At 45.2% G+C, this 13,094-nt stretch overlaps 1 protein-coding gene across 4 annotated transcripts in view; it reads left to right on the forward strand.

Moving 5' to 3' along the window:
• The window catches only part of DENND1C (DENN domain containing 1C), a 237,776-nt gene that overhangs the window by 87,831 nt on the left and 136,851 nt on the right, over positions 1-13,094 (forward strand). For all 4 annotated transcript variants that reach the window (XM_086963582.1, XM_086963585.1, XM_086963591.1 and 1 more), the window contains exons 6-7: positions 8,865-8,934; positions 11,967-12,047. In XM_086963582.1, coding sequence (XP_086819708.1) covers positions 8,865-8,934; positions 11,967-12,047 — 151 coding nt within the window. The remainder of the gene's footprint in view (positions 1-8,864; positions 8,935-11,966; positions 12,048-13,094) is intronic.

The raw sequence follows: 13,094 nt of genomic DNA on the forward strand, positions 1-13,094 counted from the left end.
GCCTATCAAAGCCAACCCACACCTTCTCTAGCACCCGGGCCTTATTAAATCATCCCTCCTGGCCAGATACATAGTTCTAAGCGCCTTCCTGACCGTTGCACTCTCCTCAGCCATTGTTCCTCCTTCCAATCAACTCAATAAGGCTTTATATATAGCCTAACTACGAAATACTATTGTACAAATTGCACTAACCATAAAACCAACAAGGAAACCTACCCTATCCTGATTGCAGGACCACAGCGCACCTAGAACTGCTCTCTCAGACTTGGAGAGACCTACATGCTGCCAAAGCCCACCCTGCCTATAGATTGTCCAATCCTTGACTTCCCTGGTACTGGAAATGCTACACTCACCCGAAAATCGCGGGGGCGGCCACCCTTCTGGGAGCCACCCACAGTACCCCAGTATCCTGCGATGTGCTGCCATGAAAGGAGGTGGTGTACACAAGTGAAAAACAAAGGGAAGCAGGCCCTCTGCAGCCCACTAACTCAAACAACAGGCAGAGCAACTAAATATTCTGAACAAATATGTTATAATGGAAACACATGCACTGGAAAGCCAGTGAGTGGGCTCTTCCATTCACAGAGTCAACATACTAGTAGTATCTAGAACACAAAAAGACGGGAACCACACATAAAGGTGGATTTTTTACATATGCAAGACAGGCAAAGACAAAGAAATGTTTAGTTGTCTGTGGACTTTGCTGAAGAGAGGGGTGGATTATTTGTTTCCCTGACAATTTGGTGCGTTACCTTTTGGGCTGTTTCACAAACTTGGTAAGGGGTTTCCCAAGTCCAATAGGTAACGCACCAAATTGTCGGAAAAAAGAAGTAATCTGGAGAGTTGCAGAGCTTTGTGCAGAAGACTTCGGCCTCAAACCCAATAGAAATCTCCTCATGGCGCACATTATAAAGGACAGAGGTGGAAGTGGTCTACAGTACTGTATATCCACCTTGTTGCATTTCCGGTAGGAGGTTGGGCTAAGGTAGTGAAAGTCCAGGGTTCAGTTTCTAGAAATAATAAAGTGAATATTAGAGCCGGCCCGTGCTGCTCTCCTCAAGTCACCATACAGAAAAAGGATAAGAGAAAAATAGGCAGTTAAAATTGACAAAAAAAAATGCATGGCGGAAAGAAAAGGCAGCGTGACCAATCAATGACCCGCGCTGTGAATGTATTAGAGGGCTCGGTAAGCGTTGCCTAATCAGCGCGGCTCTTCCCTTTAAATAGCAGGAACTCCTCACACCCTCGAATGTCATTCCCAGGGGGAAGGAGGGCATCGAGCAGTCTTTATCAATAATGCATACATGAGAATTGCAGGCTGAATTATTTACAGGCTCTGCTTACCGAAGCCAGCTTTGTCAGCCCAGGAATTACCTTGCAGTTTCAGCCTAACTGTTATGTAGCACGTGTTCCTGCTCAAAAAGACCCTCTACCCCCACAACATGGCACACGCCACATGTGTTGGGCCTCAATCCCCAGAGTCCTATGCTTTAAAGACCTTAAACTGGAGACACTCTTTCTAAACAAAAGAGTTTTCTTAGTGGCTAGAGGGGAAACTGAGCCCCACTACTTTTCCTCTCTACTTAGGGAGACCAACTGGCATAGGTGCAAATTCAGGACAGTGAGTGTAAGAACCTCTGTAGTGCACAACGCTCTTGCTGTCCTGACGCCGTTTTGAACTGTTGAGCCATCCGGATACTGGTGCTTGCCCTCCCGCCTCCCGCTGCCCGACTCCCCTGCCATCTCGGAGTACGGTGGTAGCCGAGAGGAGTGCGGTTGAGGGGGTAAAAAAACTTCAATACCCAGAATCCCAAGCGGCGCACGACGCGTCACCTGCTCGCCTGGAGGCGCTGAAATAGCGCGTCACCCCGGTCGAGGGGGGAACCTCTGTAGTGCACAACGCTCTTGCTGTCCTGACGCCGTTTTGAACTGTTGAGTCATCCGGATAATGGTGCTTGCCCCCCCGCCTCCCGCTGCCCGACTCCCCTGCCATCTCGGAGTACGGTGGTAGCCGAGAGGAGTGCGGTTGAGGGGGTAAAAAAACTTCAATACCCAGAATCCCAAGCGGCGCACGCCGCGTCACCTGCGCGCCTGGAGGCGCTGAAATAGCGTGTCACCCCGGTCGAGGGGGGAACCTCTGTAGTGCACAACGCTCTTGCTGTCCTGACGCCGTTTTGAACTGTTGAGCCATCCGGATACTGGTGCTTGCCCTCCCGCCTCCCGCTGCCCGACTCCCCTGCCATCTCGGAGTACGGTGGTAGCCGAGAGGAGTGCGGTTGAGGGGGTAAAAAAACTTCAATACCCAGAATCCCAAGCGGCGCACGCCGCGTCACCTGCGCGCCTGGAGGCGCTGAAATAGCGCGTCACCCCGGTCAAGGGGGGAACCTCTGTAGTGCACAACGCTCTTGCTGTCCTGACGCCGTTTTGAACTGTTGAGCCATCCGGATACTGGTGCTTGCCCTCCCGCCTCCCGCTGCCCGACTCCCCTGCCATCTCGGAGTACGGTGGTAGCCGAGAGGAGTGCGGTTGAGGGGGTAAAAAAACTTCAATACCCAGAATCCCAAGCGGCGCACGCCGCGTCACCTGCGCGCCTGGAGGCGCTGAAATAGCGCGTCACCCCCGTCTCGCGGGACGCCGGGCGAAGCCCGGGCCAAGGGCGGGCCCGTTTTAGCCCGTTCTAGACTGTGCAAGACTGGACTGGGCCACCCCCCTTGGCCCCCGTGCCCAAGTGAGACTGTGGTAAGGCGACATATATATCTTTGGGCTCCATATAAGTTTGTATATTACTCCTGCTTCATCTCAATTTAGCTGCTGTATTGAGCTTGATTGGTTAACATGTCGAGACAGAAAACCCCCGTCACTCCGGCCAATACCATGGACAATTATTTAGTCCAGGTGGTGGCTAAAATTAATTGCGATCGGAGGTCTTCATTGGGACTTATGGACTCTCCACCTTGTGCCCAACCTGAACCACTAGGTGTAACCCAATCTGTCTGTGATGATACAAACACTATTGACCTTATTGAGGAAAGTAATGATTGTTCAATGACAAATGTTTCTACGGCATCTATTGCTCTACAACCCGATACTATTGCCGACTCATTAACAGTGGAAGAGTTAAATATTTCTGGTAACGGTGTAGAGTTGGATACTGAGAGTAATGCCCCTCCTACTCCTGTCCCCGCACCAAGAGCTAAAAGAGGGACCACTAAGGCTCCTCCTAAAAGAGATGGATTGCGGTCCAGTAAGAACAAACCAGCAACCCCTCCTAGAAGAACACATAGAAGGGCTGTAGAAGGAACAAGGGAGGAAGGGAATGGAAGTATAGATTGGGAGGATATGATATCAAATAAGCTTATGGGTATGTTGGAGTCTAAGATATCTGGGTTATTAAAACCTCTTATATCCAAAATTGACCATCTTACTAATAAAGTCAATAAATTAGAGACCCTCCTGAACAAAACAAATGATGGTGTGGGGGAAATTCCAAATCGAATAATAAACAAACTTCAGGAAAAGCAAGATACAGGAGATATACTACGGGGGAATACGAATGAAGGTGCAGATGACATACTAGCCCCAAGTCAGCTAATTAGCTTCAGACCTGGTGAAAATCCCAATAACCCCCCAACCACAGAACCTGTGCAAATTTTAGGTAACACCCCAACCGTCGACTTTAACATAGAAACTAGTCCTGTCGAACTAATTGTAGAGGCCTCTCCACTGATTTTAGTACTTGCTAATGTTCCACCTCTGAAGCTAGGGCAGATCGAGTCTCCAGACTCGCTACTAAACAAGGCACTGCAGTGGCTGAGTAATAATATGCTTAAATCTCCCTGGGGCAAAGAAAAGCTATCAGATGATCTGCTAACAGCTAGACGGGTAAAGTGGATAGGGACTAAAATAAAGAAATTTCAAGGGGATTGTGTGGTTTTAAACTTCAAGGGCCCTGAAGTATTACCAGATGTTTTGCGAAATATTTTTCCTCCTCAGCACAGAACAGCGGAAATTATACCACTAACGTTGGACTTCTTTTATAGTAGAAGAGGACTTGTAGCAAAACCAAGTATATTGAGAACTAAGTGGACAGTCGTGGGAAACAGAAGGGCTAGGAATGGTGCCACATGTGAGTGGGGCTTAAACTTGGAAAATCATTATTCTGCCCTATCTGACCTAAACGAATGCGACTGACTCGCAAGCTGTGATCCTGCCCCTCTTGAAAGGCAGTTGCCCCTTAAGTGTGGAAGGACAGGAAACTCAAATGAGCACTTAGCAGGAAAGCAGACTATAGGTCCTGGGGAATTCCAATCTCCCGCTTCTGAAGACACAAATACAGAGATAGAGGGTCCAAATAGAGCAACAGAGGTGACCGATAGGATCTCAATATTGAGGGATGGTGAAATAGTAAATGTAGAAACTGAAGATGTTGCAAATGCTCCTGAGAAGGGCCAGACGCAACATCAACAAGAGACATTATTAATGTCCCTTGTCTCTTGGAATATAGCTGGCATAGTAAACAAGATAAATACTCCGGAATGGGTAGATTTCATTGATCAATACGATATTATTATGCTGCAAGAAACTTGGTCACTGACCCCAACCTTCCGGCAGGGGTATCTGAATTTCCATATGCCTGCAATTAGAAATCGAGTGGGTCGTCCCTCTGGGGGCCTGTTAATTTGGATACGTCAGACATTGAATTGCACAATTAAACAAAGGTCCATACCTTCCAACGACATCATAGCCCTCGATATCATTTGGGAAAATGGCCAACAACTTGCCCTGTTTAATGTCTATGCCAGGGGAGTTGGGGGGGTAAATCCTCAGATGTCTTAACAACTCTAGAGCAACACATCGAAATGTTATCACTAACACCTCATGTAATAGTAGGCGGGGATTTTAATACCACCTTCGAACCCTTGGGTGAAGAGGATAGGACCCTGGCCGAAGAGGAGGATGCTAAATGGGGAATACCTCACCTGGAGGTGCCTGCTATCAGGAAATGGAGTACAGTGGCAATTCAGCTAAAGAGTCTCTGTCTTTCAAGAGGGTTGAGAGCAGTAAATGGACGGTCACCCTCTGATCTAATAGGGAAAAATACATTTGATAATGGCCGAGCAGCTAGCAGAATTGACTACTTCTTGTTGGATGTAAGGGCTTGGAGCAAACTGGTAGATATGGTAGTGAAAGATAAAATAGAAAGTGACCATAATCCCCTATGCCTGACCCTTCACTCCTACCAAGAAGTCTTGGAGCTCCCTAGCAAAAATGAAATGGTGACGCAAGATGTTGTGTGCTCAAACAACTATCGCCACCTGAAGTGGAGTATGTTATTAGAAGATGTATCCAAATTGGAGGTCCTCAAACAACTAATAGCGGATGAAGTTAATAAGATTAAGTCCCACTGTGGGAAGTCTGACTTCAAACACTATATGATGGAGGCCCATGAGAAGTTATTCTGTAAAATCCAAAGTTTCTTTATTAAAACTGTAGTATCCAATAAAAAGAAAAAAGATCAAAATAGACAAGGATGGTACGACAAGAGTTGTAGGATAGCACGACATAACCTAAGTACGGAATTGAGAACTGGAAATGCAATAGCAGTGAGGTTGGCAAGAAATCATTATAGACAGACCCAAAAACAGGCCAAGAAACGCTGGGATGAGGATTGCTGGCATGAACTAAAGGAGGCCTGTGCCGCCAAGGACTCTAAACGTTTTTGGGCCTCAGTAAAATGGGAGAAGGGCGGGATAGCTGCCCAGCCTTTGAACCATGTTGCGAAAAATGACTGGATAGAGTTTTTCCGACCACAGTATGCCCGAAATCCAGCCTTCATACATGACCAACCCCCTCCACATGTGTATTTCAAAAATCCAATATTTGTTGAAAAGGATGTAAGTAATGTATTGGATTGTGTAGCAGGGGGAAAAGCGCCGGGCATGGATGGAATTCCGGCTGACATATTTCTATCGGACCGGAATTCATGGTGTAGTTACTTTACAATGTTGGCCAATGCTGTGGCAATGGGAGGGGAGGTTCCTGCTTCATGGAAGGGAGCTGAAATTATCCCTATATTCAAAAAAGGTGATAAAACTCTGGCTAAAAACTATAGACCCATTAGTCTGATTGACGCAGCCCAAAAACTGATGGGTCGCCTAGTCCAAAACAAACTGCAGCAATGGATCGATGAAAAGAACATACTTTCATCATACCAGGCAGGGTTTCGCCCCTTAACCAGTAGCGTAGACCAAGTCTTACACTTCTTAACCATCTATTGGAGAAACGTTACACTAAAGAAGGGGACATTGTATGCAGTTTTCGTGGATTTAAAAGCAGCTTTCGACCTGGTTCCCAGAGAAAAACTGTGGCAAACCCTGGCTGAAGCAGGCCTAAGTCAGGAACTCCTTACTCTCCTTGTTCGTCTCCATGAAAATAATTTCGCTAAAATCAGATGGGGCAAACAAGGAGAAGTAACAGATCCCTTTCCAGTAGAGCGTGGGGTGAGACAAGGGTGCGTCCTAGCGCCGACACTATTTTCAATTTACATAAACGGCATCGTTGAATACCTCCAGAAAACCCCTAGTGACGCCCCATTTATAGCAGGTTCCCGCGTCCCCGTTCTGATGTTCGCGGACGACACGCTCTTACTTTCACGCACCCCTAGCGGTCTTCAAAAAGTGGTTGATGCCTTTGGAGAATTTTGTGATGGCCGGGGCCTTGAATTGAATACTACTAAAACCAAATTCATGTGCCTTAATCAACAGTCCACCTTCAAAGGTGTAATAAAATATAAAGGTATTCCCTTAGAAAGGGTGGACTCTTTTTCCTACTTAGGCATCATCCTACAGGAAAATATGAATTGGAAATCGCACATTAATACAACAGTACTGAAGTTTAGACAGCTAGCAGGCGCAATTGCTTTAAAACATCGAGCCTCGCAAACTAAGCCGGTAAATTGTGTGCTTGAAATTTATAACATGAAAGTATTGGGGGCCTGTTTATATGGATCCGAACTATGGGGGTTCTCAAATCTGGGAGAACTGGGACGTGCAGAAAATAGATTTTTGAGAGGGCTTGTAATGGTCCCACAAAGCACACCCATATCTCCTTTAAAATTGGATCTTGGTAGGAAAAGTATAGAGGACATAGCTAGGCTACGGCCTCTTTTATACTGGAGACGTCTTATGGTGACCCCTGAACTAAGCCACTATGCTGCAGCCCTGAAGGATGTTGTTAAGTTCGATTGTTTTCATTGCATCCCATGGCTAAAGGAACTTCGGGGACTTCTTATAAACTTGAAATTGGAACATCTGTGGGATACTAATGATGTGGCTACTTTCCCCTTGAAGGCAAAGGTAAAAGAACTGTATTGGGAAATGGTGTATTTTACAATGATTTGTAATGGATCCAGGTCAAAACTAACAAATCACTTTCTGGATATATAATTGTACCCCTCATGCGAACTATTTTGGGACGTAATTGAACGACCGTACGATAGAAAACTATATTTCCAATTTCGCATAGGTACATTACCAGTGAATGCTTTTAAGAAACACTGGTCCCCAGCTTGGGATGAACATTGTCACCATTGTAAAGAGCAAACCGAGCACATATCCCATTTGTTGTTCTGTTGCCCACTGTATTCGAGTCCAAGACGCAAATGGATAAAGCCAGTGTGCCTAAACATGGGCACTCGTAGCCAATCGGTAGCCCTCAGGATACTTGAATCCGATTCTTCCACTCTGTTTGTGGTTGGTGTAGCAAAATTTTTGGCTTGGGCATGGTCAATCCGCACTCGTTCGCTAATGTCAATCACTCCATAATGAATTATGTCTATTACTATTCCCCCATTTCGTCATATGAATTATTATATTTTCTAAGAAAAATATCTTATATGAATTGTGGAAATGTTTTTGTATTTTAATATGTATTTTATTCGACTAGTTATGTTTAATATGTATTTTAGAAAGTATTTTATCTGTAGTATTTATTGTAATAGGGTTAGGTGAATGCTTTTATGACAAATGTCGAATAAAGCTTTGAAACTTGAACTTGAGTGTAAAAATTCAGGACAAAGGGTCAAAATTCACGACAAAAATTCAGGGCATAAGGTCAAAATTTAGGACAGAAATTCAGGGCATAAGGTCAAAATTTAGGACAGAAATTCGGGACAAAAGGTACTTTTTACAGACACATCAGAGGAGGTCGCTAAATAGTACATAAGTAAGTAAATAGACAACCAACATAAGTGCGTCAAAATAAGTTTATATTATGTTGAGACAATCGTGCACTTCACTTTCTGTCGCTGCTTTTAGCTACTTTGATACCCCTTAGCCCCCTCCCCACAGCTGCCTCAGGGTGATTATTCTGCTGTGTTTGTTTGTTATTCAGTCTTTTGCTGACCTGAGAGCCCCAGATCAAAGTCAGAAAGGGCCAAGAAACACCCTTATCTGACCCCGTGACACCCCCACTTAAGCAGATATAGTGGGTGCTTCACTACGCCTTTGGCCCATTGCCATTCTTTATGTGATAATCATCCACAGTCAGACAAAAGATTGTCGCACCGGCCGCCACCAGAGCTAAAGCCGGCCCTGATGGCATCAGTCTTAAAAGGGTATCAGCATCTACCGAACAAAAGTGATGCTCTCATAAACACCCTGTCTAAACAAGAGAAGCAGTACTCCCAATTTGAATAAAGACACATCAGTCTTACGTAAATCAAGAATGAAGATATTTAATTGAATTAGTACCGAATATGAAATACATTACTTGTTGTGTTTGTTCACTTCATTGGGCATCAGTAATGCGGTCCTTGATGCTCGCATGGCCACTGCTCTAACCCTCCTTTATACCTTTCCTTTCAGCTACCTGCCCTGGTTTGAGGTGTTTTACAAACTTCTGAACAACATCGCGGATCATTTGGCAAAGGATCAGGTGAGCATGCAACATGACCATGACTCCTGGTGCATGGGCCTGTGGCCGCTGAGGCTCCTGCTTTTACTATGGCGGTAACGCAGTCTTCGCACCTGTGCCGAAGGTGCTCACGGAGCACTTATCCACGATTGGACAGGTTGTAACTGAGAAGCCTTCCAGACTGTTCAAACGAGTTCAGATTTTGTTGCCGTGAGCCTTAAAGGACGTGGAACGTACAATAGACCTCATAAAGTAGTCTAGCAGGTATGGAGGCCTTCAAGCCTCCTTTTTGGTCAGCTCCCTCTGCTGGGGTTTTTTCAGACATTTATTGCACCCAGTACCACAACATTCCCTGATTTCCTAATAGACTGCAAGCCTTGAGCCTGCTTTTATGGCTAATAGTCTTCAATAATCCAGCTCTGAAAGCGTTTCACGAATTATGATGGGATATGCACCATTTGAATACATTTTTCTAATATTTTCTTTGGATGGAGTTTTTCCCTTCCTTCTCTCTTACCAACCCGCTGGATATGGTGAGGTTTGCTCCCCGTGCTCTGTTGTAAAGTGTAGTGCCTATTGTGAAGACCCGCTCATGTGTGTGAACGAGGTGACAGAGAAATGTTAATGGGAACCGCGGGATATTGTCTCCCTATCTAGAATCTGTGTTACGGAAGAGTATCCTACCACCTCTTTTTCTGTGCCTTAATGTAGATTTATCATCCTGCCCTTGAGAGGAGCATTTATGCTTATCATTTATGGACCTCTCACACACCCTGTGGTGTCATGCTACATCATCAGGTCACACCCTGGTCCATAAAACTAGTGTGGGCTCAACCATATTGTGGAAGCACTTTGCTTCCTAGATCCAACGGGGATTTCAAATATTATAAAATATCTATCTGGCACCCAGGTTTTCCTTTATTATGATTGTCGCCAGCTTGAGTAAAAACTATTGGTTAGGAGATTTTTAGGGAAGCTTTACTACCTCTGTACCCTAATACTGTGTCGACATGTTTCAGTCCTTCTAAACATCCATATATAGGTCCTGGGCTTTTAGCAGGTCTACTCCTATTTAATGCCCCATGTTTGTATGCAGAATGTCTACCGTCCCATCTATTGTGTCAAGTCAGTCGACTGTCTTTGTGAAGTAACACAGACCCACTTATACAATCACAATCATTGAAGTGTGAGCAGTCCTACTTGCCTGTTCCTCAGCTGGAAAGTCTTATATTAGTGCCCACCTCGTGCATAATGACATTTTGACCTGCAGGAGTGAACAGTGGCATTCTTAGATAAATACCAGCACACAACCCTTGGAGTGAGTGTAGCAACAGGGACGAGGCCCACCAACCAGTGTGATTACAACCTGGCGGTGCCCAAGTAAGTAAAGTGGTGTCAGTTGGAAAGGTAGGAGGAGAACCAGTGAAAGAAAATTGCCAGTGAATCCCATTCGAGACTCCAGGGTACATAAGAGGATGGGATGGTCAACTGTGTGCATGACTGTCTTTCTTGTGCATGCTCTCCTACGGTCAGTCATCCATTATGCACTTTCTTATTCACCAGACATTCTTTGTTGGGTATTCCTTTCCATTCACGTTCTATTATTCCTGGGAATTTTTTCTTACGTAATATCTGTCTTGTTCATGGTCTCCAAGTAGTTATTCACTCTTGCATGTTCTCTTTCTCTTGTATCTCTTGTGCTGTGTTATTCCTTGGGCATTTTAAGATCTGGCCAATCCCTTTTGATTTTACTAAATATATTACACTTTAGGGGCTTTCAGTCAGCCCTCTTCAACATTCAATTGTGTCATTCACACTTTTCTTCTACCCCCTAAAACATGCAACATGGGTTAATAGCTCATCCCACTTCAGTCATTGGCTAACGTCACAGCATTGTTCTGTGTTACAAGAGTACATCTACACACCTAGTTTCAGTGCCAGTGAGTGCAATGACAATGTGTGCTTTTTGACAGCAAAAAATATATAGTTGCCATTAGCGAATGCTTTTCTTTTTTATCTTGGCGAGGGCTTGGGGCGCTCCCAACAATACATTTCTAAAACATAGCAAAACAAAACGTCAATGACAAAGCCAGATGGCTGGCAGCCAGTCAGATCCGTTGTATTTGCTAATACTTGTTTTTTATTTATCAGTGTTCTGTCCACTATGTTCATTCCTCAGTAGTTCTTTCTTGTATGATCGTTATCTCGTGCGTTCGCTTATCCATCAGGTGCTCTTCCTTGTGTTTCCTTTTCTGTATGAGTTGTATTATTTCTTGGGCATTCTTCCTTGTTCATTATCTTTCTTATGCATGCACTCCTATTCCTCAGACTTACTTTCTTGTCTGCACCCTTTATGCGCTTTCTTATTCACCAGGCTTTCTTTGCGGGTGTTCTCTTTCTTATGCGTTCTATTCTTTCTTGGGCATTTTTTGTCTTGTGCATGCTCTCCTGCTGCGCTCTTCTATTTCGTAGGCATTCCCTTACTTCTTGTGATTTCTCTTGCTTGTGTTGTCTTCCTTATGAATTCTGGTACCACTTGGCCTTTCTCCCTTGTTCATTACATTTATCACACATGCCTCCTATTGGTCAGCCCTGTTTTATGCGTTCTCCTCATGTGCTTTCTCGTGGACCAGGCGTTCTTTCACGTATTTTCTTACTTATGAGGTATATCAGTCCGTGTTTTTTTCTTATTTATTATCTGAGATTTGTATGGTCGCATATATCTCTTCTCGGCTTTCTTTCCTGTGTGCTCTCTTCTGTATGCATTCTCTAATTCCTCGGGGACTCTGCCGTGTTAATTATCTTTCTTGTGTACTCTCCAAGTCTCAGTCGTTCTTTCTTGTGTGACTTCTCTTTTTGTGCGTGTTTTTATTCCTCGCGACAGCTTTCTTTTTCAAGCAATCTCTGTTGTGACACGTGTTTTTGTTCTTTTTTCCACAATGTTCAAGATTTCGTGGGCTCTCCCTCTGTCTCGTGCCCTCACTCCTCGGGCCACGCACTCTCTCTCTCCTCAGTGACTCTCAGTGACAGTCGTTTCTTGTGCTTATTTTCAGCTCAGTGACTTGGGCGAGCTCTTGACGTCTCTTTATCGCCATCCAGTGCCACAGCTGAACAGTGCAGTCAGCCTGGAGTTTGTAAGTACAGCAGAGCTGCCCCTCGCTGTGGGTATAGATATAAAATATATATATTTATATAGCGTGACGTCGCCAGAGACCATCCCTGGTGATGATGCGTTCTGCTTTACCGAGCCTTGTACCGATATCTCAGTGTCGGTACAGTGCCACCTAGCGGCCTCTTCTGCATTCCTCAGCTCTTGGTATCAATCCATAGGTGGGAATCTGTAAAACGCCGCCTAAGGGGCTCTTGCACAGTGTGTCCTGTTAATGCTGCCATGTCTGCGTATATGCAGGGGCGGATTGGCAAGGCGGGCATTCGGGAATGGGCCGAAGGGCCGGTGCCTCAGTGCCCTCTGTGGGCCGTTTTTTTTCTCCCCTGTCCCAGTCCACAGAGAGTGGACTAGGAAAGGGGAGAAAAAAAACGGCCCACAGAGTGCAGAGACTGAGAAAATGCAAGCAGCCTCCCTGTGCGGCCAGACAGCGATTGTTAGCTGTGTGGCCTCTCCTTCACCCCTGCCCTGCCAAGCAATCAAGCTGAGGCTGGGCTGGGGAGGGGTGATTGTTTGCAATAATCGGCCTCCCTGGGTGCCAGGTGTTTCTCAGGCCTTTGAGTCATTTGCACCTCGGCCCCCTGGCGCCCATGCAGCCCAGAAACGGTGTTAGTCTTAACACCTCGCCCACAGCCCTTCACATTCAGGGCAGAGTGGGCGAGGAAGAATGGGTCTTGCTGTGGGGGGCCTGGTGATGTTTGGAATTTTTTTGTTTTATTTATTTATTTATGCAATTTTATATAGCGCGGACTTTACCCGAAGGTGTCAGAGCGCTTCACACTAGGAACAGCAATAATACATGAGGAGAAAATTATAAGTGGACAAATTACAAAAGCAAACGTTAAGTTACATGAATCAAAAGTGACAATAGTGAGCAACCAAAATACAAGAGGAGCAAACGATAGAGATATGTGTGCAGGTTACAAAAGCGTACAAAATACAAGTAGAGGTATAAACCTGCAATTAATGGCAGACACTCCAGCACAAGAACAAACGTTATGTAGGCAATGGTGGC

The sequence above is a fragment of the Lissotriton vulgaris genome, chromosome 1_1 (assembly GCF_964263255.1).
Source record: "Lissotriton vulgaris chromosome 1_1, aLisVul1.2, whole genome shotgun sequence".
NCBI classification, from domain to species: Eukaryota; Metazoa; Chordata; class Amphibia; order Caudata; family Salamandridae; genus Lissotriton; species Lissotriton vulgaris.